General features: G+C 45.8%; 2 protein-coding genes across 3 annotated transcripts in view; one reads left to right on the top strand and one right to left on the bottom strand.

The window, feature by feature from the left end:
* The window catches only part of bop1 (BOP1 ribosomal biogenesis factor), a 45,244-nt gene extending 43,550 nt beyond the window's left edge, over positions 1 to 1,694 (top strand). Inside the window, exons 15-17 of the mRNA XM_048992861.1 lie at positions 311 to 395; positions 507 to 614; positions 1,008 to 1,694. Coding sequence (XP_048848818.1) covers positions 311 to 395; positions 507 to 614; positions 1,008 to 1,161 — 347 coding nt within the window. The 3' untranslated portion in view covers positions 1,162 to 1,694. The remainder of the gene's footprint in view (positions 1 to 310; positions 396 to 506; positions 615 to 1,007) is intronic.
* Positions 1,695 to 19,362: 17,668 nt separating this feature from the next.
* Positions 19,363 to 23,965, bottom strand: hgh1 (HGH1 homolog (S. cerevisiae)). 2 transcript variants are annotated; one of them, XM_048994065.1, is made up of 7 exons: positions 23,860 to 23,965; positions 22,860 to 23,454; positions 22,659 to 22,759; positions 22,409 to 22,507; positions 21,788 to 21,879; positions 21,520 to 21,642; positions 19,363 to 20,474 (listed from the first exon to the last, which is right to left on the bottom strand). In XM_048994065.1, the coding sequence occupies exons 2-7, from the start codon at positions 23,399 to 23,401 to the stop codon at positions 20,295 to 20,297; spliced, it is 1,137 nt and encodes a 378-aa protein (XP_048850022.1). In that variant the 5' UTR covers positions 23,402 to 23,454; positions 23,860 to 23,965; the 3' UTR covers positions 19,363 to 20,294. The 2 variants fall into 2 exon arrangements, with proteins under 2 accessions (XP_048850022.1, XP_048850023.1); XM_048994066.1 differs by lacking the exon at positions 23,860 to 23,965 and adding an exon at positions 23,814 to 23,854.
* Positions 23,966 to 24,034: the final 69 nt, after the last annotated feature.

Consider the following 24,034-nt stretch of genomic DNA (forward strand, 5'->3'; position numbering starts at 1 on the left):
AAGACTCAGGCATCTTATAACAGCCTTGTGTGTTTAACTGAGTCATCCTGGTTATACCTCAGGCTCATTTGAGTCAAAACACTTACCATGCCTTTGGAAAAACTTGCAAAGGGCTTTGCATGTTTGTGTATTTATTCAAGATTATGTATTTTTAATTAGTTGAAAAAACAGTACTTTTTGTACAGATCTCTTATGTCACATGCTGGGGAGAGAACCCCCTGCCACTTCTCTTGTTGTTATGCATTGATTAGCTCGGACACGTGTTAGCATGCTCGCGGTTGACTTTAACCAGGCTGACTCCTTTCTAAAGGCGACAACGTGATCTGCGGCAGTTATGACAGCCGGCTGGCATGGTTTGACTTAGACCTCTCCACAAAGCCGTACAAAGTCCTTCGGTGAGTATGTCGTCTAAGTTTCAAATGGATTTTAATTACCCAACTTAGGGAAAGGGATTAGTAAGCAAGGCCTGCCTTTCGTTGACCCTGACTTGGTCTGTCATGTGGCAGGCACCATAAGAAGGCCCTGAGAGGGGTGGCGTTCCACAAGACCTACCCTCTCTTCGCCTCCGCCTCGGATGATGGCAGCGTGATCGTCTGCCACGGCATGGTGTACAAGTGAGTCTTCCGGCCCAATGACATTTGTGCTATCTCTCAGTTCCAGCCAGGAATATTCCTCAAACCCTGTGGTCTGAACTGGGCTCAAGGGCCGTTCATTTTTAAGGGTTATAGTAGAAGGCCCCCAAACCCAATGTCCAGACCCTCACAGATCCTCATACCCAAACTCTTATGTTGTGTTTTTCCATTTCGGAAGTTTTCTTCTTTTTGGCTGAACCACTCAAACCAATTTTCCAATATTGTACTTTTCCTTGAAATTATAACCTACGCTGCTGTAGAACTCAAGTTTAAAAACCGTTCCCCGTGCCAAACTGTAATGAGATAGGACTTCCAGCAGTTAGTGCCAATCATAAAGGTCTGACCTTGTCACTGTCTGTCCGTCTGTCTCCGTAGCGATCTGCTCCAGAACCCCCTCATCGTCCCGGTGAAGGTGCTCAAGGGCCATACGATCACACAGGACCTGGGCGTTCTGGATGTGGCCTTCCACCCGTCCCAGCCATGGGTCTTCTCCTCCGGAGCCGATCACACCGTTCGCCTCTTCACCTAGACCAGGTCCTCTTCTTCACCCACCCACCGTGTCCTTGGGGCCCAGAGGCCTGATTAAAATGTTGCAACAGAAGTTCCTCTTTATGCCATCCCCCCCCCCCCCCCCCCCCGGTCCCAGAAGAGCAGAAAAATCCATATAATTGATTCCTGGTCCTAATACGAGTGCATCGGCACAGTCGGAGAGCGTTCAGGAGCTGTCGGCCATTTCTCCGCCAGCCTGCCCCTGCGTCGCCGCAGACGAGAGGCATGTGCTGAACCGGGCTCTCGGACTTAGCTATGAAAAATGTGAGGTTCACAGTAAGTCTTGCCAATAGAAACAGCTACAGAGAGCAAAACTGAACTTGTCCTAAATGACTGCTGTCCAGCAAATGGATGTACTTGTTCCCCTCTTTAATTTGAAAAGGAAGAGGCCTCAATTAGCAGGCTTGGGGTCACTGATAGGATTCGGCTGATGATGGATTGTTTTTAACCCTGGAGTTTAAGCATTTTTTTTCTTTAATGGAATTTTTTTTTTATTAAACTCTCTTCCATAAAGTGTCCAGTGTGCATTTCTTACTGAATGAAATAAAATTAAAAAAGAAATATATACACGTTTGAAGGATCACCACTCATTTCCTTTATTTTTATATATTTTTTTGCACACCCCCCTGTTAAGTCTGATGAGTGAAGGCTGTATGTTATTCGTCATGTTTAGTCAGGGTCATACACCTGCACCCTCCTCCCCCTCCCCTCCAGGCCCCTAAAGCCGCCAGTGTGGCCCCCGCCCAGCCCTTGGCTGCTCCGCCTCCCTAGAGCCGGGGAATCCCGCTGCCCCCCGCCATACAGGCCTCTCCATGGCCCTGTGCTGTTTGTCACAATTTATTGCAGCGAGACGGATTCCGATTTGGTAATTGCTCTGTAATGACTGCCTTCTCCCGAGTTATTTTTAGAACGTGATTCTGCCTCCTAACGGACGGTCGGCCGGCTCGGCCTGATGCCGCTGGGTCCGGTCTCTCAGCCGTTCCCACATTTCATTCCTCTGTGTTCGCCTTAGCCAGCGCCTGTATATTTAGGCTCGGGCCTGGTGACAAGTGCAGTCGTGTGGTTTTCCCCCCCTCCTCGCTTTTTGGAGGTTTGCATCAGCGCTGCTGTTACGGACGCTCCGGCAAGACGTGGATCCACTCGCTCGCCTCTCCCCAGTTACGGTTCTGGGCTTCTCAGCCAAGCGGCAGGCCCTGAACGCCGCCCGGCCTGAGTTCATTTCACACCGTTGTACCTTTAAGAGAGCTGCTTACCATAAAATTGCCTCAGAGCCTGAAAGCTGGTATGCAGTCAAATTGGCAAAGTGTCAAATCGCATGATCTCCAGACCATCTGGGTCACAGCCCTGCTGAGCAAGCAAATAGATAACAAATGATGCCATTTGCACATACAAATTACTGCCAAATCCAGTCAACGTACCTTTTGAATTTTACTGGGTCGGAATGACAGTGAAGTTTGTGTGTTCAGTGTGAAGTGGCGGCATTAGGAAGCATTCAGACCCCTGTGAATATTGATGTGTGTGTGTGTGTGTGTGTGTGTGTGTGTGTGCACGTGTATATATTAAATTGTGGGGACCAAATGACCCCACAATGTGATAATAACCTGATGTGGGGACCATTTTTTTTCAGCCCCCACAAGGGGAAACTTAATTTTATAAAGATCTATGATTGCGATCGAAAAACTAAAAATGCCAAAAGTCTTGTATTCCGTATGGTTACTTAAGGGTCTCGTTGGAATTCGAGTTATGCCCATAAGAAATGAATGGACTGTCCCCACAAATGTGACCTGTGTGTGTGTGTGTGTGTGTGTGTGTGTGTGTGTGTGTGTGTACATGGTCAGGCAGAGTGTGTTATGCATTTATATTACTGAATTTGATTTCGATCAGTGTTCTTTATATTCAGAAACAATGCAGTGAAATACCTAAGGCACAGGACTCCATTCCAAAAGTTTCTGCGACCTTGAAGAATATGTTTGAGGATGGATAGAGACACACTTGAATGCTACATTGAGAGGGTCTCCCTGCCTCGATGTCACCTAAGAGTATGCGAGTGATGTGAGGGCCTAGTCATGCCGGGGGAGTCTCTTCTCTGTCCCACCCCCAGCTTCTCAAAGCTCCATATTCGCCCCCTCCACCTCCTTTACCGCATTTGTCAATTAACGCGGGCAGTAGCCAGAGAAACGGTCTATTAGTTGCAGCTGTCCCCCTTTGAAGCCCCCCCACCCACCATCTATATTTCCATCCTTACTTACATCTATCTCAAGACCAGAAAGCCAGAAAGGAAATCGACATACATAAAATTATTTTTAATCAATGCTAGGGGGATCTCATGTTGCCCCACATATTAATCGGCGGGGGCGATAGGCGGTGGGGCGCAGAGGCTTTTTAAAACCGTTAAATTGGCAACAGACATGGGATCAGTGTAATAAATTAGCTGACAGCCCGCCGGTACCCAGGGCGACTGAGGTCCTTTAAATGCCGGGCGAGTGCTGAAATCCAGTAAGATGACGGCGGGGTGCCGATGGGGTCTGAAACGCCCCCGCCTAAACTGAAAGTGACACAGGCGGGGGGCAGGAAAAATTCCCAACGTCTGCTAAATGATACGAGAACTTGAAGCGCCGACCTCTTAATGATTTCCTCGTCATTCCCTTAGCGCTCGGCTAACCTGTGGACACGCGGCTCACCAGCCACGGAAATACACGCACACTTCCGATGTACGTCACTGATGAAGGAAGCCGTCATAATTATTTCGGAGCGAAGCGCTTTCCTCTTATGTGTACTAAGCTTAATATACCTCCATATCTTGGCAAAACATACTTTGGACGTATGTGGAGTGTGTATTTTGACCCCCCACCCCGAAAATTCTGCGGTATGTTTAACCATGGAAGTCAGCGGGAAGTTACCCTGTCTCAGCTTTCCTGACGTTTCACCACGTGCCTCATGCTGTTTCCCGATGAGTTTCCGATATGCCTGTTTAAAATAAAACGTCACTCGCCCACGACTGCCTTTTCTCATACCCAGCCGTGCTTTGCTTAACGCCCCAGTCCTGCTTTCTAGCTTACTGAACCCAACGACATCGAGACACTTGAGCGTGGACTCATCTCACTGCACATCTAGCCCGTGACATAGGCAGCGTGTACCCGCGGTTTTCCTGTCAGTGAAACCGAATAACCCGGCCCTTGCATCATGGTGAACAGCTCGAAGAAATGGAACCAGGCCTGGCAAAGGCTGAGGCTTTCCACTCATTTTTCCCTCCATTTTTTTTTCGGGGAATATGGTCAAAACAAACAGCAGACATGCATTATGGAAGCAGCACAGTCTCCAAGTGCATAATTCACAAAAATAAGTGGAAAAATTAGATCCACATTAGCCTCGCTTATTTTCAAAGGCCCTGGGACACTTTGTTTCTGAAGCTGAAGGACTGACTTTTTTATTTTTCGGCGTGTCAGTGCTTATCAGGTTCTCCTGTGCTAGCCTGTCCGCTTCGACACAAATTAGCCGCAGTTTATGAGTGACCCTTCGCTCTGGATCAGCTCTTCTGCCACAGTGCTTCCGAGCCGGGGCTTGCGGGTGCCGGGATTTGGAGGAATTTGATCTTGGGGCCGTAGAAGAGAAGCAGGCATTCCGGGCCCTGGTGCCAAACGCTGCTCCCTCCAGGAGGCCCAACTGCAGCTCTGTGAGAGCTTGAGTCACCCAAAACAGAAGCTGCCAAGCACATTATTGACGCTGCAAAAATACATTAATATTTTCCTCGCTCTTCGCATCTTGCGGACAATATTTCTTTTCCTCCACGTTCCCCCCCCCCCCCCCCACATCAAGACCAGAGCTAGCAGATGAGGTTTTCCTGTCAAAAAGCCGAAATATTATATTTTAAGCACATTTTGGTTTGGGAAAGGTTTTTCCAGTGATGGGAAGGAATTTAGGTATTTTATCTGAGCCGTGTCATAACTTTGAAAACAGCGTGTATGTTACACAGGAAAGCTGATTTGCGTCGTACCACATGATATCTTGTCAAAAACATATTTGTAGAGCAGAGAAATGAAATCTGTCATTGTCTTTGATGTGCTAAACCATCCTACTGAATAAATCTGCTAACCCCCCCCCTCCCCCAATCAAAACAATTATTGCACAATCTGAGCTTTTGATAGGCTAGCATTTCTGATAGGCCACGCCCCCTTCACATTACTGGTGGGCTTTAAGCAGGCTGAATCAGCAGTAATCATGGAGCGTGGCATACAGCCCACGTAAACGTGGAGTGCCTTATCAGCCTGCTCTTTCCGTTCCTCTCCCCCCCACTCAGACTCTAAGGAATATGCACCCATCTCCCCGTTAACGTCCTCTGGTTCCAAACTTCTGCATTTGTTCAGTTTTGATTACACCACGCTTGTATTCATTGCCCATTCTGTTCCAGACCCTGCAATGCGGCGTGGCTGCCGCTACCCCTAGGAGGCGCTGCTGCCTCAGCCTGCTCAGAGAGAGTGAGTGCCGGCAGCTACTGCTGGATAGAAGCCGGTCGCGTTCCACACCATTGGACGTGCTGGTCACATGATCATATACCCAGTTGGATGTCTGTGGATCTTTGAATGGAAAGCAGGACATAAATGTTCGACATTTATGACGAATAACGGCAAAATCAATTAGGCATGTTATACTATCACTAATCTGCTTATATAATTACTGGAGCTTTATTGTCCCATTCAGAGGACAAACTGCTCCCCGAATTTGCCGTATATGTATATATAGCTTGGAAAGTACCAATTAAATTTTTCCGAGCAACCTCTTGTGCAGCGTACTCCAACTTCCAAATATCTTCCGTTTTTTTTTTTCTTTCAAAGAAGCTTCTCCAAACCTTCAAGCAGTAAAAGTCACTCGTGTGCATCAGCAGAGTGGTTCTGAATGTCATGCTCCATATGTTAAGAATTCCTCTTGCAAAATGATTTTCGCTTACCATAACTAAAACAATGTCAGTATTGTCGGAGGATGAGCTCTCCTGTAAATGCAGGTAGTTTAACGCTCCCATCTTTTTGAATTCTTTGGGCCAGCTCTACAAACGCTCCTTCTTAGTACTCAACAGAGCTACTGACTTCAGTACTATTTGTTTGTTCGCAGTGAGTGTGTTTCCGCGCGATTTTATACACTTGCAGATTTGGTGAACATGAATAAATCACTTTTACAATGACTCTGCGGTGCCAGGCCAGAATGATTCCTCATTTGCTGTGGCTGTTCCTTTGTGAAGTTCTGGCAAGAGGGATCCCTAACCATCTCGTCAACTTTCAAGACTCTGAATCTTTCTTGCAGACCTTTCTGGTCAGGTTTGCGTTCAAACTCGATAACTACACAGATACTAGGCTATATTTAGCTCCACTTATGCACAGCGGAGTGTTCAGCGTTCTGCCTTTCTCAGCCACGTCCTCTTAGCCTATGGTTTGTTCCTAACCGCCAAGCGATCATCAAAACACCAACATTTAAAGTTATTCACGCAGAACAAACACCTGTGGTGGGACTATTATTAATGCCGCTGCTCTCTGGTGAGGGCTGGCTTTCATCTTTGGCATTTGGTAGGCTCATTCTCTTATGTACATTGTTTTGAGTACTTAACGTCTCTTAAAGCAAGAAGTACGGTGGCCTGGAAATGCAAAAAAAAAAAAAACATTAAGAAAACGCAAGAGAAAAAAAAGACTTAAGCACAAAAACTTTTGAGTGAATGCAAATTTTTAATTTATTTTTTATTTCTGGCTTTTGTGTTTATTTTTTCTTAATGTGCTGTGTTTCGCACGCAGGGACACCATAAAAAGAATTCATTAAACGGACAGAGTTATTTGGTTGTCTTCGAAAACAGAAAAAGGATCATTTGGCGCGTGCTCTGAGCTGGAGGACGGGTGCTGGCGGATGTGAGCCCTCTCACACTCACTCAGCCTTCTTTGGTCTGCACCTTCCCCTGCCTGACAATGGAGCCCTTCTTCTACTTTGAAGACTTTGGCAGATGTGGGCTGACAACGTTCCCCGCGCGTCTTCTGGACCCTTCCGACCGGAGCGCCGTTCCAAGCGTGGGCTCCAGTCTCGGATCCCGATACTCCTTGACCCCAATTTGCGGCACCTGCGAGTCCCGGACGCCGAAGTTTACAGCCTTTTAATTGGAAGAAAAACAGCACAATGGGCTTTTGGCAGCCATCTTTATTCAGATCTGTTACAAATTACCCCTAAATTAGGAACTTTTTTTTTATTTTGCGCCATATGTGCCTGCGACCTACGATGACATCACCGTCTCGCAGCCCTGCAGACAGTGGTAGACGTAAACCACAGCGCAACTGACTTGCCTGTGCTAATTTAGAAGGAGAACAAGGCAGGTCTCTGGTTACTTTAACCACCACATTTGATATGGGGGGGCGCCTTTGAAGAAGGGGCTGGAAAATGCAGGGACCCTCCCCACCGTGTGCGGGTAGTGAGGAACTGTGGCCTGGCCACAGGCTTTCACATCTCCCAACTCGGCGTTAGTGGGCCCGGCCCAGCCCGGCAGCCCACACGGAACCATACACCTTTGCCACCTCAAACCGTGCCTGTTTTTACTGTGCTAAAGACACGGAATCTGCCCTGTTTTACCAGCCAGTGTTTCTCAACACAGGTTATTTTAAAAACTGTAAGAACGGTATTTCATGGATGTACTGTAGAGTTTATCCAAGAACAACAATTTAATAGCTAATGGTATGCCGCAGAAAGGCGTCGTTTTAATTGAAAAATGTTTCCCTCTTCACTGCATCATGGTTTGGATGAGTCTGTCTGAAGATCATGTCACGGGATAAATTACTGCGTTGTGCCTTACGAGGTCTGACAGCAGTCTGACAAACAGAATACTTTCCTTGTGTTTGATGACGTTCCTTGTTAAAATTCCCCCAAAAAGCTAGTCATTAGCAGGTATTGAGAAATTAGCCTTAAGAAAGTACTTTAAAACGTCACAGTATAAACATTTACATTCGCTATTGCTTCATTTTTAAATATTCAACAGCTGCTAAAATTTCAGGTAATTTCTGCTAAAATTACTGGTGTATCTTTACTCTTCTGTAACTGTTAGTGAAAGTCAGCCGTCTGTATTTATAAGACTTCCTGGAGGAATCTTTCTTTCACCCCGTATTCATTTCAATTATTATATTCAGCGCGGCGTTCCCTGTACCTTAAATGTGAGCTTAAGCCTTAAAATATGCTCAAGCAGAGTGCCTGACACACTGAAAATTCCTGCGTACCCGATTCTGGCCACGCGTCCCACATTACGGCACTCGTTCTTAAATAAATTGACATCGGCATCTGACTGAAAACAGGATGTGGTGAGCGAGCGGGCAGATGACCAGCTTTCAGCGCGGCTTCAGGGTCCCGCTTCCAGTCACGCTGCTGGAATATCAGCCGTCTCCCCGGACCACACCGCCAACAGCGGCGTGCACGCTTCCTGCAGCCTGCGTGTACCGTCTCGGCCGGCTAATTCCACGGTAGGTGGCGTGGTATATTACAACCAAGACGACCCAAACCACAAGTTACCCATCAAGACACGACGGTTTGCATTAAGCTGTTTTTTTAAGGCTATTATCTGCTTATTAATATAAAACTCGACATAAACCAACTCTACAAATATATATTTAAAAGTAAACCACTAATGTTCTATTTCTTACATATCACAGTTCCTGAACATCGAGATGTAAGAATTTTGCTATCCAAAGCATTTAATATAAGGTCCTGCTCCTGATATCTGCCCCAAATATACAAACACTCAGCCAAAAACATCGTCTGACATAAATCTGGCACATTTCTGGTTACCCCATCCATCTTGGATAGCTGCTAACCCAGCGCTGGGCCGCGGTGAGCCTCGAACCCATGCTGGTTTGCAGGCAGCCGTCTCCTAACCACTTACCCAGTACAAGATCACAGTGACCCAGGGACCTTCCCCAGAAGACGTGCTGGATGGGATACCAGCACCTTTGCTTAATGACACACAGCGCTGAAATGGCTGCAGAAAGATTCCAATGCGGTTCAAGCTCCCCCAGTTTCCCGAACTCCACTGATGTAGTAGTGTTTTGACGTTGAGCTGATGTGTGTGGCTGATGTGTAAATTGTGATTAAAGTTTCTGGTCAGATCCGTGTCTGTGCAGCCTGGGGTCCACTTTGGTTGGGGGACAGACCGCTCAGTTTGAGGGCGTTTCTCGATACCAAGAACGCAAAGATCGTACTTGTGGTCTCAAAGACTGATCTTGCTTACTTGTCCTCTAAGAGCTTGGGGTGCAGTGAATCATGGGATTCTCATTTGGCAAGGATACAACTGATGTATCCATGGGGTGCTCTGTACTTCTGTTCTGGAGAATTGGAACTGGTCTTCAGCAATGGAAGACAACATAAAACGGGTGCATGAGAACACAAGTACGGTCAAGTATTTATACTGGGAAACACCCTGAATCTCTCGAACATGGACATATGACAGACATCAGTTAAAGCAAACTAAATTACAGACAAAGGTCAGATTTAAAAGCTGAGGCACCCCCTCCCTTACATTGCTTTCAGATCACTTCATTACGGGACCCCATAGCTCAAGGTAGTTTTATGTATGCCAGGAATTGCAACACAGCATTTCAGATTCATGATATACACTTCAAATTATATATACCTACCCTGTGTCTCAGTTTGAGTTTAAATAGAAAGACTCGCTGCTTCAGAGCTGGAAGAGAAAATCAGGAATACGGCTCATTGGCGGACAGTTGGAGGCATAACTCTCAAATCAAGACACTAAGTGCATCCCCCCCCCCCCCCCACACACACACACACACACACAAACACATTCAGCCCCAGTGCTACAAGCACTTATTGTCTATTCTGACGTTTCTCTCTCTTCACCTCCTCCCCCCACACACCCCATTGTTGATCCCCCCCCCCCCCCCGCTCTCCCCAAATTCAGAACGGGAACCCCATGATTTATTTCCCTGAAATCTTCCTGCGCTGGCCTTCTGCTAATCCCCACCCCAGCTGTGGGGTCCCGACCGGCTCGTAAATTCGAGATACTAAATCCTTACCTGGACAGTGTTCAGAAGGGCCACTCTTTTCAGGAAGCTGAGGGGGTGGTGTGTGTCTGTGGGGGCGGGGGGGGGGTAAGGGGGGGGGGGGGGGCAGTCCAATCCCAAAGCTAGCCTTCAACCGTATCACACCGGCAGAAATCCCTGTTTTTCTTAAGCAGACCGTCTCTTAGACTTCAAAGGCCAGCCTCCGGCATGGATGTCAAATACTTCTTTTTTGTCTATTTATTTCCTCACTTCTTTACCTGTATCAGTGATGGTGCTCAATGTGTCTGGACGCCGGGCCGTGATCAGACAGCATCCTGCTCTGGACAGCCTCGATGGGAAGCTGTTCATCAATCCGCCCTCTGTCTCCATTCCCCGGCCCGCCTCACGTCCGGGGCAGACGAGCCCATCAGTCAAACGTATCTGCTTCCGGAAAGGTCTGTGGCGGATCACCGAGAACCAGCCGCACGTCTGCGTGAGTGCCGCTCACGCCGGTGAGCCAATAGGAGCCTCCGGTGGCGTGTCCCCCCCCCCCCCCCCCCCCCGGTGAGGCCCTCGCGTTAGCCGCTAGCTGAGCTGTAGGTTACGGTTTGGTGCGGTTTCCAGAAGCGTCCCAGGGACGGCTGGTCATCTGTTGTGCATTACCTCGCCGTTCGCCTAGCGGTAATTACAAGGTTGACTGAAAGTGGCCTGCTTCACTTATTCATAGCCTTTCGGTGGAGTCAGTGGGGTCGCCCCTCACCCCGCTCTTTGTTGTCAAAGAGTTCTGTCGCTCTGGGCCGCAGTAACTGCACTTTCCCAGCAAAGCCGGGCCGGTTGATCTGACTTAAAGGGATCCATGTGACGCCCTCAGCCCCCATGTGACCTCACGTTGCTTTAGCTCCATGTTTATTCCTCCAATATGTAGGTAGGGTTAAGGAACTAATGACAGGCTCTCCGTGACGTTCACTGGCCCTTCAGTTGCCCATCTGTGTATGTCTACCTCTAACGCTCTGTGTTCCTGTATTATAAAACGAATCATAATTCATCAAAAGATAAAACTCAGTTTTATAAAAATCTGTGACTGCAATCATAAAGCGAAAAATGCCAAAAGTCTTGTATTTAGTTATGGTTAGTTATTTATGGTTAGGGCTGGGTAGGGGTTAAGGTTGTCAGGGTAGGGTTAGGGTTTTCCCCTAGAAATGAATGGCATGTGAATGTGTGTGTGTGTGTTTGTGTGCATAGTCCAGATATACCTTACGTTGTGGGGAGCAATGTGATGAAAACCTGTTATTTTGATGTTGTGGGGATCGTTTTTCTTCTCCTGATGAGGATAACTTCAATTTTATAAAAATCAGTGACTGCAATCAAAAAAGCAGAAATGCCAAAAGTCTTGGTTACGTATGGTTAAGTTTTGGTTTTTTCCTATATAAATGTATGGACAGTCCCCACAAAGGTATGAATACAGGTCTGTGTGTGTGTGTGTGTGTGTGTGTGTGTGAGAGAGAGAGAGAGAGAGAGAGAGAGAGAGAGAGAGAGAGAGAGAGCGGGTATACCTATCCTTATGGGGACACAATCTCCCCATAATGTGACAAATATATGTTTTATAAAACTCTATTTTATAAAAATTGGAAAAAACTAAAAATGCAAAAATTTGTATTTTGCTTGGTTACTTATGGTTATGGTTAGAGATGGGTGGGGGTTAAGGTTGTCATAGTTAGCGTTAGCATTTTTCCCATAGAAGTGAATGAGCGGGCCCCATAAGGATCGATATACCCTACATGTGTGTGTGTGTGCGTGTGTGTGTGTGTCCCTGTTATGTGCACTGTGCTTCCTAGGATAATCTCTGGGCTTATTCAGACCCGGTAGTGATGGATGGATGGAAAAAATGAGCATACATTTAAACAGGATTTCTAATTTCCGATATGATGAAGGATACATTTGTACAGGCATCTTCTGTTTATTGAGCACAGTGATTATAAAAAATGGTGTAAGACAGAATCTGAAGTGTTTTGATAAGGCGATTGGGGTGTTTCTCTTTCTATTAATCAGCTGTCCATAATTTACTGATGCTCGAAATATGTAAACAGTGAAATCACAAATAAACACCATTGTGGACAGAACCACGGTTTCGCAGAACCGGCCCGGGCAGGGAGCCGATACCGTTTCTTGCACTGGGAAATTTCCCACCCTCACAGACCCCAGTCTCACGTGAACAAAACCCTGTGAATATAAATAATTTGATCTTTTTACAGCAAACAATTATGTCAATTTACAGCAGCCGTAAACCTCGCAGAAATCCAACACCTGATGTATACTAAATTAAAAGCAAGCCATATTGAATGCAATCAATCTTGGCTCTCTTAAGAGGGCGGCTCTCTTGTGCTGAAACAGACCTTCTCCTGGGGCTCTTGGGAGGCCAGTTAGAGTCAGCATCGCCCGCGTGGAGGGATCTGCTGGTTCAAGGCTACGTGCTAAAATGTAAGGCAGATGGAGTCTAAACGAGTGGGGTTGGGGGTGAGTCTACTGTTACTGCGGATGAAGATGGGACGCGATCATCAGAGGCTCTTACCACAGAGCCTCAGGAGAGGGTAAAACAGACCAAAGGTGGAGGATACTAAGATGCTCTTGTGTGTCACTTGAAATAGCCTCTCTGGCACCCCCTTTCTGCCGGTTTGTGCAGCGCCTACTGAAGATCTCTACATGAAGCTGGCGCGGTGGTCCGCGAACTCCAGCTGCGCCGCCAGGAAGCCTCCCGCAGACCGTGTCTGCACTGCCCCCTCTGACAGATGGCCAAGAAGACAGACAGCCCCCACCCGTCCAGAATTACTGCCGGAAACACTGGATTGCCTCATCAGACGGGTGGGTGACATCACGGTTCGTGAGCGTGGGGAGAAGTGGCGATGGAGCTTCCGGGCTTTTCCACCCAATCCACGGCATGGGGGCTGGAGCGGGTTGGCAGGGCGACATCTGCCAGGCGCCTGCTGAGGAGTTTTCACTGAAACAGACGGGAGAAGATAAACATTTCAAGCAGCATCTGCTTCCAGTGAAAGAGCGTCAAATGGCCATAAACCAGAATTAGCCAGCAGGTCACACCAGTGCAAGATTTCATCGGCCCTGTGATGGTACCCAGTTTGGAAGAATCTCAGTGGCCAAGTCGTTATGGCCCAGGGGGGCTCCTACTAACATTTGCAGCATTAATATTAAACATAAAATAACAAACTATAGCTTTATCCCCTCTCCTTGTACAACATGCAGGTTTCTGAAACCATTACATAGTTTTGTCCTTAAGTAACGGTCGTAAAAAGGCACGTTTTTCAGGAAAGGAGAACCCTGAGTTATAGTGTTTGGAGATAAAACCAGCAATTACGGGATTCGCTACGCAAACATTATCGCGTGTCGTCACCATATACATGTCACCGTGCAGAGTGCGACCCAGTGCAAACACATGAGCTCAGTGTGTCACACGAGTTTGCCGGCTGTAAGGGTGGCCCGGGGTCCCGCATGCAGATTCTGCTGATTTACACGCTGGCGGTGGTGCTCCGGGCATGCACCGAGGAGAAGTCAAATTGCAGTTAACACCTGTTAAAACACGCCAAGGAAAACGTGTTTCACAATGGTCAACGAGAGAATGCTCAATTAGATTGTAAAATGAAAGCAATAAAAGGCAACTTAGTGGTCTGCTGGGGAGGGGGGGGGTGTTCTATTGAAAATGCCAGAGATACGCGGTTACAGAATGGTCTGACACGATCACGACACCGGAGAGATTTCAAACGGTACTCGTGTGAAAACAAATATGGCCGAAAAGAAAAACTCTCCAGTTACTTATCAAAGCACGATTCTAGAGATCGGCTAGAATTCCTTTCTCGGCAGCATCATCACGGTAAATATTTCAGTCCTTCCGTTTCTTCCAGGCCTTGTTTGCCTTTTAGCACGGTTACCATGGAGTAACAACTGGTATCCAGGACACTACTCCTAGGATGGGCTTCCCCTACTAGCGGTAGCCGTAGGGTGCCGGTTTTGGGCCGTGACGAAATGCCGCCCCAACACTGCTGGTATTTTTAGGCGCTGACTCTGTGCCTACTCTGCTGTTAAGTAATAGTAGCACGTTGCGTGTCAGAGGACGTGAACTGCAGCCGACCCCTCGGTTTTCCACGGCTCGCCAACAAAGGGGGCCTGACCCTTTCAGGGGACCAAACTGAAGGAAAAGAAAACGCCGTCAGAGTCACCCCACTCCGCCGGCCGGGCCTGACTGACCTCGCAGACGTTTATTTAAGATGTAACCCGATTTTACTTATTTTATGTAATTTGTTATTCTTCCCCGTTTATTTTGTCCTGCTGCATGAAATGCAGAAGATTGTTTTCGGTGGCTCATGTCCATTTGCCTTCTTAAACTGTTCCTGGTTAATACTCTTACCACCTGTTCCATCTGCCCCTGTAGAACGCAGACAGTATCTCTGCAAGTCATCACCGGTGTCCAGCGGAAACTCGCAGAGCTTTATAACACCTGCTCATTAACCAGTCGGCACTTCTGGCAAAAAAAAAAAAAAAAAGAGAGAGAGAGCACTTGTGTTTGAGAAAAAGCGAGTTATTTTTACCTGTCATCTCCAGTAAGAAATATATCATTTACGCCGGATGCTAGCGGTGTGATTTGCCAACTTCCAACCATTGCTCTTTTTTCCCCCCAAACATGAAATGCTTCTTGCTTGTTTTCCCAGGCAAATCTCATTCGTTTCCTAATCAAGCGCCAGACACAGAAGTAAAACTCACAGGCCCACGCTCGGCGTGGGCTTAGGGCCGTCTTAGAGTCAAACATCAGGCCTTTCCTGACGTGAAGCGGACATGGAAAATGTTAGTCATTCCGGACCTGCGAAGTGATGGATGCCATCTTGACAGCCGCGAGGAGAGGCAGTGGATGATGATGAGGTTGATGATTCCCCCCAGGCTTGGAGACCCAGCCCCCAGATGCAGGCCCGTCTGCAGCCTTTCTGCAAGCTGTCTGATGTGGAGCTGATTACATCGGGCCTCCCTGATGTACGATTCTCCACGAACCCATTTCCTGACTTGAAGGACTCATTCTCCTTGCGACAGAAGAGTGACCAATGTACAGTAGCCATGCGAGGCAGGCTGAGCGTGGCAGAGAAGAGGCTTCGCAGTCAGGCTCGGGGCTGGACCTTGCCCGGGAAAAGCCCAACTTGGTGGCCCTCGATCTCACCCAGTCTGTGGCCCGCCAGCCAGACCCTCCAGTTCTTTGACTTCAGGTACCGTTGCTTGGAACGTCTGACCACACAGCACGAAACCTTCCTCATCTGTTATCTGCTCTGGAAGCTTAACCCATGTTAATGTGGGCTTTCTTCCTGGCGGCCATCTCAAAGTTCACGTGCTGTGATTCTGGTATGTTTCTCTGAAGGATCACCAGTCAGTTTCGTGTTTTTGTAGCAGAAATTAGACACCTTCCAATGTTAAAAAGGAACAGGAAATTCCTCGATGTCGTACCCCATCTTCCGTCATCATTTAACGGCATTGCAATGCTAAGGGTAGCTTCTCCTCACCATAACCACCCCGGTCGACTTCTAGTTAGTGCAATCAAGCCTAGACCCATTAATCAGTCTCTGGATTGGGGCCTAATTTTCTCCCAGTAGTTTCTTCTTGAAAGAGCATTATGACAATTTGGGTTTCGATGCCAGTAAATCTATTGGTGAGCATCAAAGTGCTGGCTGAGGAAAGGAGGCATAGAGATTTAGTGAAAACCCAACAGGGTCTCCTTTGAGAAGCTCCAAAGTAAACGGGAGCCTCTCTGGTCCGAGGCGCAATTTCCAGTCTCTGCCCAGTGCCAAGGAAAACAGAATGAATACTCCCCATCCGGCCGGAGGCCCCCCGCCCCCCCGCGTTATTGTGGCACCGGCGATCCACCTGTGCTCACAAAGCTGCACGTGGCGAACCGCATCGCGAGCTGTCAGGCCATATTGCCCAAATCCAGCAAATCCGGCTCCTTCATAAAAATGTAATACGTTAATAAAACTATTAATCCCACCAAATAAATCTAGGGAAATTCAAGCTTTTAAGAGTAAAAGTTCAATTACATGGTCCATCCATCCACCCATTCATCCATATTTTACTTAGTTATTGCTTATTCTAGTTGCAATCGCTTGGGGTCCTGGAGCCTCTTCAAGGAAGCTCACGGCACGAGGATGGACTACACCCTGGATGGGATATCAATTACACGTAAAATTCACTAAATGCATGTCAGTATACGATGTCTATCCTGTGCCCACCTAAAGAATACACTGTACAGTAATATAAAATGTGTTAGGCCAATATTTGTGATATGGTTCTGTAGTGGATTTTAGTATTTATTTAGACAGTCAACACAGCAGGTACAATTCCTCCTCAAATGCCAAGATGTGTTTTTTATATTGCCCACATGGGGGAGACAAACATTTTATCCATGAATACTTTATGTGCCTTTTTTAAGGTTCATTTTTTCCCCTTTCTTTTCCATTCTTCTGCAGCGTTTCTCTGGATGAATGATCCAGTACGTACATTCTTCCCAAATGCCAGCTATGCTCATTCAGGGAAAATGAGATGACAAATCAAAGACATGCATGTTTTCATTTCTGCCGTCGTATTAAAAGATGAAAAAGTCGAGCCTTAATACGCAGTATAAATATAAGTATAAATTCTGTGCTGTGCTTTTTTATTTTTTTTACACACATGCATAAGTCATCTTGCATTTAATGCATTATTATGCTGGAAGAGCGCAGCCATTGTTCTGTGCGACTCCGCAGGCCTGGCCAAACCACGGCTCTCGACAGCACACCGTATCTGTTTACTTCCCTCCCTGTCTCTCCATCTTTTATATTTATATGAAAGGTATAAAATGTCCTGTAAGCAATCCATGCTGGCACAGAGTACCACGGCTCGCTCTGGAACAATCCGCCAGGCCAAGCGATTGATTTCTGTGGACGCTGCGTGCGGAAGCTGGCGGGTTCTTCTCCCCGCTAGGCTCGAGATAAGAGATACGATGGCAGAAGGGGAAAGTTATACATGAAATGGTGACAAAAACAGTGATGCCCCTTCAGAATCTCACGTGTCGCAACCTACACTTCTAAAAAGCAAGGGCTGTGGCTGATTAGCTACAAACCATTTGATTTCCATACCGGCTTGTCTGACGGAGGGTCACTCTTGCAAACAGGCAGGACAGGGAATAACCCAGGATGGGGCGCCAACCCATCCCAGGCTATCAACAGACAATTATGTCCCTCCAAATCGCCTTAGCATATCTGGTACCACTTGACAATAAGACGACCGTCATGAAGGATCTGTTTGTGGTTTATAATCAGGACATTAATAAAAGTTGTAACACTTTGTAAGTCATTAATAGACAGTTTCAACGTTATTATTATTATTAATGAATTGCTACCATTTAAAGTGTGGAAAAGGGAGCCCAGTTGTGAAGTGGCAGCACAGATTTTTGGACTGTGGGGAGAAACGGGACCTGAGAAAACTTCACAATAAGACAGGGAGAACATGCTAAATCCGCAAAGGCAGAACCAGAACCGGGAAGCAAAACCTGGAGCCGGAGGAAACCACGCTAAGCAGTGCGCCACCATGCCACCCCAACTACTAGCCACCCATCATTAAATCAGTTTAGACAACTGACAGCTAAGTTACTGATCATGTCACATGGCCGTTGCAGAAGTGGTAACTTGTAGAGTCCGTTTATGCAGAGAAACACCTCAAACCCTAGAAATGAATCCACGCACATCCAGGTGTCTGCGCTGGCTCTTCACAGGCAGCTACCAAAAGCAGCTCCTTCCTCTGCCTTTCTCTGTTCTACGAGATGGACGAAACCTTTTGGTCAATATTTTGTACAGCCGTGCTGAAGCAGAACTACCAAAAATACATTTTTTCATACCAATATCTTTCTAGTCTAGCAAAGAGAAGCCTAAGATGGTATGTTTGCCTCTGAGTTTAACCTTGTATTATGTATGAAATATGTCTGAAATTAGCTTTAAGCTCAGCCTTTTCTGCAGACATGAGTACATGCGCATATGTGAGTATATATAGCACACAAGCACACATGTGTCTGTTCTCAGAGGAGACGGGAGTTTGCACAGATGGACACGTGGAGGTCTGCTGCTGTAAATCCCACACGGCACAACGGCTGCGTGGTGCTCAGGGAGTTCAGCTGAGTCAACAGCTACCCAAACGTCAGGCAGATCCCAGGCGAGTTCCCCGGGGCTTGGCTGTGAGCTTAACCCCCATTCCCCCCCCCCCCCCCCCCAACCGCCAGCAGATCCTAATTATGTCGCAGACACAGATTCGCCCGTGAGAGGTGAGCCGCTTGTTCTGATGACCCTGGCGTTCACGACACATTAACGTCAGGAGGTATTCCAGAGGAAGGAGGCCTTCGGTCCACGCAGACCCCGCTGAGCGAGTCACAGATTTACTGAATGAGGCAATTCTGCAGTTACCTGATGGATGTTTCAGTTACGCTACGTTTCATAGCGTGATGTAGCGTGAGTCAGTAACATGCAATGGACCCATTTGACTCAACGAGGGACACAGGTTTACAATGGCTAAATCTCAATTCTAAAAACTTGAAACCACCATTTTTCCTCATCGGATTTCTCAAGGAGGCCCTCAAGGTTACCGAACGCAGGCATGGCAGTCCAGCACCGTTCTGCTCTGAACAAGGACGGAGTCACAGAGCTATCATTTTTCATAATCAGCAGACCTACCGATCCATCATTGTGACATTTAATTCAAATATTCCAGCCACCCAGGGCTAGTTTTTAAAAGTGCCATCCAACAATCTAAACTAGTCCACTGCCACATCTCAAAAAGTTACGCCATAGTTCGGATGAAATCATTTCAATTCCGAGTTGCTGAGGCAGGACTGTCAGTAATAAATTTGCCTCAAAATTCACGATGACCTTCCTCATGTATTTATTGTAAAAACAGCTTTACGGAAGAATCTTTCCAAAATTTCAGTCATAGTATGTGTTTATGGCATCGTGTCGGCGTAAAAAATCTCGAATACTTCAGAAACAAAGAGCTAAAAGCAAGCTATAAAACTGCAATAAAACACTCTCTCATCAATCACAATAAAATCATTAAAAATAACTATAAAAAAAGTGTAGCCACAAAAAAGCAAAGCCCTGGGTTAATTCTGATCTCTGAAATCGTTTTATTGCAGACAGCGCCAGAAGGAAAGGCCTAGGAATACCGAGAGCGCTGTGAGTAGGCGGATGAATAGATGAGAGGACGGCCATCACTGTCCTGCCAAGGAATCGGAAACAGGTGCTTTTTCCAAAGAGGATCTGCCAGAATTATAAGTTGGCCACAGACCTCAGAAGCAAGAATCACAACGTGGTAAAGTACTAATAAGGGTTCGCTCTGTGATGATCAAATATGGAAAAAGCGTACATCTGACAAATTGAATTTCAGCTCCCACTTTTGATTTTTTTTTTTTTCTTCTTGCTCTACTCCACGGTTAAATATTTATACCGATTCAAGTCGTGAAATTCAGGATGTACTTTGAAATTCAAAGTCTGTGACAACAGAGAGTCTAATTTTCGCGTATCACAGACAGAACTTTCTGTAGGTGCGCAGAAACCTACTTGAGGTTCTTTCAGAACTCCACACACGAGTGGCTTTTGTCCTCATCTTGCAAAAATCAGCCAGAATGTGGAGCTAATGTCTGCATTCGCTTCTCTCTTTGGTGGCTAATAAAGTCTCCAGCATTAGCGTGGAGTTTCGGGGATACTGCTGACTTGCCACTCCTAAGCCAACCTTGTGTAATAGTGTCTTACTATCCCAAAGTATAATCGTAAGTAACTTCACAGCCCATCTTGTCAATAGCCTGATAAGTTTCCTGTCTTTTACATTGATTATGAACAGTATTCTTAGGTTTTTAGAAACTTTAACCTTGACCAGACTAAGGTCCAGACACTAAATGCATTCAAAATAATTAACTATAGTATAAAATATGTTTTAATCCTTAGAAAACTATCTGCTGCCTTTACATCTCTTTGTGGTATAGTGTATGCACAATTCATCAAAGGGTTCCAGCTTCCATGCAGTTCTGTCCTCTTTCATGCTAACTCTGTTCACGAGCAGTGTTCTCCTCGGTCGCAGCCCTGATCAATTCCTCCTGCTCTTTCTCAATCTGCTCCTGCTCCTTTGCGTCCAGGTCTTGCAGCTTCATCTCAACATCTTCGGGAATCTCCACCTCCATCAGGTTCTCCATTCCAGGTTCTGGTTCATCCCCAATTAGGACCTGAGAAAGGATTGCACAAAACGTATAACATACTGCTTTTCCCTGGGTGCATGATGTACTGGTATCCTACGCCAACGATCAAGACCTAAAAGCCAACAGCCGCCACGGTGTGTGTTCACAACAGGAGCACAACAGTCAATAATAAAGACCAAAAAATACTTGGGGCCTGTACTAAGAAGCGCGATTACTGGCTTATCAGGGTAACTTGTCGGATTTAAGGTAATCTGGGCAAAACAAACATGAAGTCCATTTTACCTGTGGTACCGTAATCCGACAAGTTACCCCGATAAGCCAGTAACCCCGCTTCGTAGAACAGACCACATGAAAGCTATATTAATTTAATTTTCCATAAAGAAATTCATTTAACTTCAAGCAAAGAATAAGGTACTACTATATATATATATATTATATATATATATTATATATATATATATATATATATATATATATATATATATATATATATATATATATATATATATATATATATATATATATATATATATATATATATATATATATATATATATATATATAATACCATAGAATATATGTGCAATAAAACCAAATGAGCTCTCTGGCACAAGCATAAAACATTCACTCTATAAAGTAACTTGTCTCATAAAACCAAATAAAATGGTTGGAGGAATGAAAATTAATGAAGAGCTCTGCATGATGATACAGTCATGAAATATATCAAGATTTAATGCAAGACAGTGTGACATCTTTTCCATGGAGCAGATCCTGCTAGACTGCCACCACACCGCAGAGGCAACTACAATTTTTCCAGCCAATTAGGGAATCAAAGCCATTGATTTCTGTAGAAAAACTGGATTCAATTTACTTGAAGATCTGGTCACTTACTAAGAAGAACAGACATAATTAACCCATAAATAACTGACGCATGTCTGTGACTAAACCACTTTGGAAAATTCCTACTTTGGCTTTGTTACTTTTTCAGCATGATTCATGCAGTCGTTACCACGCTACAGTAAATCAAGGTGGAACATGGAGAACTTTCCGGATCTCGGGATCCTCGTTTTACCTGCACCAGTTTTTCACAGGCGGAGATGACGGACGGCTCCGTTTCCCATTTGTGAAACTCCCTCATGATGGGATACACGTTCTTACTCTTCAAAATCTGACGGCCCGCCTGGGTGGCTGTTAACTGGGAGTGGAAACGACACCAGAAAACTCAGAAACTGGAGCCGATAGCACAGGTTTAGGAACAGACTCCAGCTTTTAGACTGACAAGACAAGCAGACTCCTACCAAATCAAAGATATCTGATTTAATTGATAAAAATTCACTTACCAAGAGAAGAGTTTCGATTAGCATTTTACGAACATCCGGGTCCCCCTCTCTCTTTTTATCTTCAGGAAGATACTGCAAATCCACAGGCAATCCTAGATACAAACAAATAATGTCAAATAACGTCTAATCCAACCAAAACATACAATTTGGTTCAACTCATATTTAGTATCACTAATGCTAAAGCTAGACTAATATCAGAAATTAAACCCTCATCTCTTTAAATGGCATCTGCCGTTCTAAATTTACCAGTGAAATAATACATTTACAGCCCCCCCCCCACACACACACACACACACTTTAGTTTTTACTGCAGAGATGGACAGTTCAGGGCCAGTAAAAATCCAGACCAAGATTTTGTTTCAACCGACCAGTTGAGCATAAAGAGTCACAGTCACAGAGTACTCAGCTGGTTGGTTGAAATAAAATCTTGGTCCGGATTTTCACTTTCTGGACCTGAACTATCCAGCTCTGCTTTACTGATAGTCTACTAACCCCCAGCAGCTCTACATAAACACACACTGCCCTCTACTGTACAGCCTTACAGTACCAAGAGGGACTTATACTCTCCATTACAGACAGCTATCGCTTCTTATGGAAAGTCCAGGTTCAGGCATCCTACACCTTCATTCTCCTCCTCCGTTAGCTCCTCTGGTCCCGCCAGCGGCAGCAGCAGGAATGGCAGGATGTCCACGGCATCACTTAGCAACCACTCATGATAGGCTAAAAGAGGAAGTTTCATTAACACGTGCCGATCCTTCACACAAAGCCTGTTCATAAAATCTACGCATTAAGGTTTTAACTGAGATCTTATGTGAGCCACTCCATCACTGTATGGTTGTGATAACACCACTACCTATTTACACCCACTAACCGTGGTCAAAGCAGCAGTTTCTTAAAGTTCCAATGACTCCACCCCGTTTGACCATCGATGCTTCATACTGCGTGTACGGCAGGAGACGCTGAACCACACACCTGAAGCATAACAAAGAGACACAGATTACCCTGTCACTAAGCACCAGATTGACTCTCACTTTCAATGATCATTTACAGAATTGCTTAGGCCAGGAATTACCTTTCCTTGTCAAGGATAAACTGTCTGGCCTCTGGCAGCTGTGTGAGGTTTGACAGGAGTGGGCCCAGGTAGTGGAGGGAAGCCGTTTTATTATAATCATCCGTGCACAGGATCTCAACTATTTTAGCCAGACCAATGTGCTCTTCTTGAAAAACCTTGAAGACGTCCTTGCAGGTCTTTTCATGTCGTGTGAGGTTGGTCAAAATGGTGCAGATTCGGTCTGCAAACATGTACGTAGGGTCCAGGAGATTGGAAAACAAGACAGGCAGGATATTGGCATCCTGCACTAGGGCTCTGTGTAGCGTTTCATCCGCAGATAGGTTTATCAGGGCATGGTAGCAGTCTTTAACGATAGCCACAGACAGGTCACTGGTGAGAGTGAGCAGAGCTTTGAGGAAATCCGGTTTGCCCCGTAGGTATCTGCAGCCGTCTTTGGTGCCAGTGAGACCAAGAATGTACTCCGTTGCCTGACCCTTTACATCCGGCCTTGTTTCCAAAGTTAGGAAATTTAGCAATTCTTTAGCTTCTCTGTCACTCAGCATCTTAAGTTGATTTTATTTATTAACGATTTTATTGTTCCTAAATTACTGATCACCTGCCAAGAGAAAGCAAAATTCGTTAAAAGCCAAATGATAGTTACGACGGCAATCACGGTAAACGTATTTTTAGAAAGTCACAAATATCGCAATTGGTCACTATCACTCTCATTATAAACTGAGCTGCCTCACACCACCATAATATGATTCTGTCATGAATTCTAAAGCAGAACATAACTTGCACCCCTTCTCCAACGTGTTCGGTGACTGATCTGACAGTAACAATCAATGACATGAAACTCAACAGCTATTTTACACGTCAAAAAACATCATAAACATGCCTGCTCGAATGCCTGTTCATATTCTCATGATTATAACATTTAATTATTTAAACGCATTTTCTATACAAACAATATACCTATTTTCCATATAAGTATTATATTCTTTTATCTGTGGATACTCACATGTCTGCCCAGACAGCAACGAGAAGGATAAGCGCTGTTCCGCGTTTGAGATTGACGCCATGTTCGTCCAATGACAGTAGGACTTTGAGGCAGGATTTCCGGCTAGAGTGTATTGTGGGAAAAAGAGTCTTTTTCTTTATGACCGCTCCTCCCTCCTGCTCTGATTGGGCGGTTT

Source organism: Brienomyrus brachyistius, chromosome 23 (genome assembly GCF_023856365.1).
Source record: "Brienomyrus brachyistius isolate T26 chromosome 23, BBRACH_0.4, whole genome shotgun sequence".
NCBI classification, from domain to species: Eukaryota; Metazoa; Chordata; class Actinopteri; order Osteoglossiformes; family Mormyridae; genus Brienomyrus; species Brienomyrus brachyistius.

What these genes read in the sequence shown, in the direction of transcription:
- hgh1 (XM_048994065.1), bottom strand. Translation starts at nt 23,401, where the DNA reads ATGCTGAGTGACAGAGAAGCTAAAGAATTGCTAAATTTCCTAACTTTG. An exon ending in TTTATCCTTGACAAGGAAAG is followed by an intron (nt 22,760 to 22,859) that starts GTAATTCCTGGC and finishes GTTATGCTTCAG; the next exon opens with GTGTGTGGTTCAGCGTCTCC. An exon ending in AACGGAGGAGGAGAATGAAG is followed by an intron (nt 21,880 to 22,408) that starts GTGTAGGATGCC and finishes GTTTGTATCTAG; the next exon opens with GATTGCCTGTGGATTTGCAG.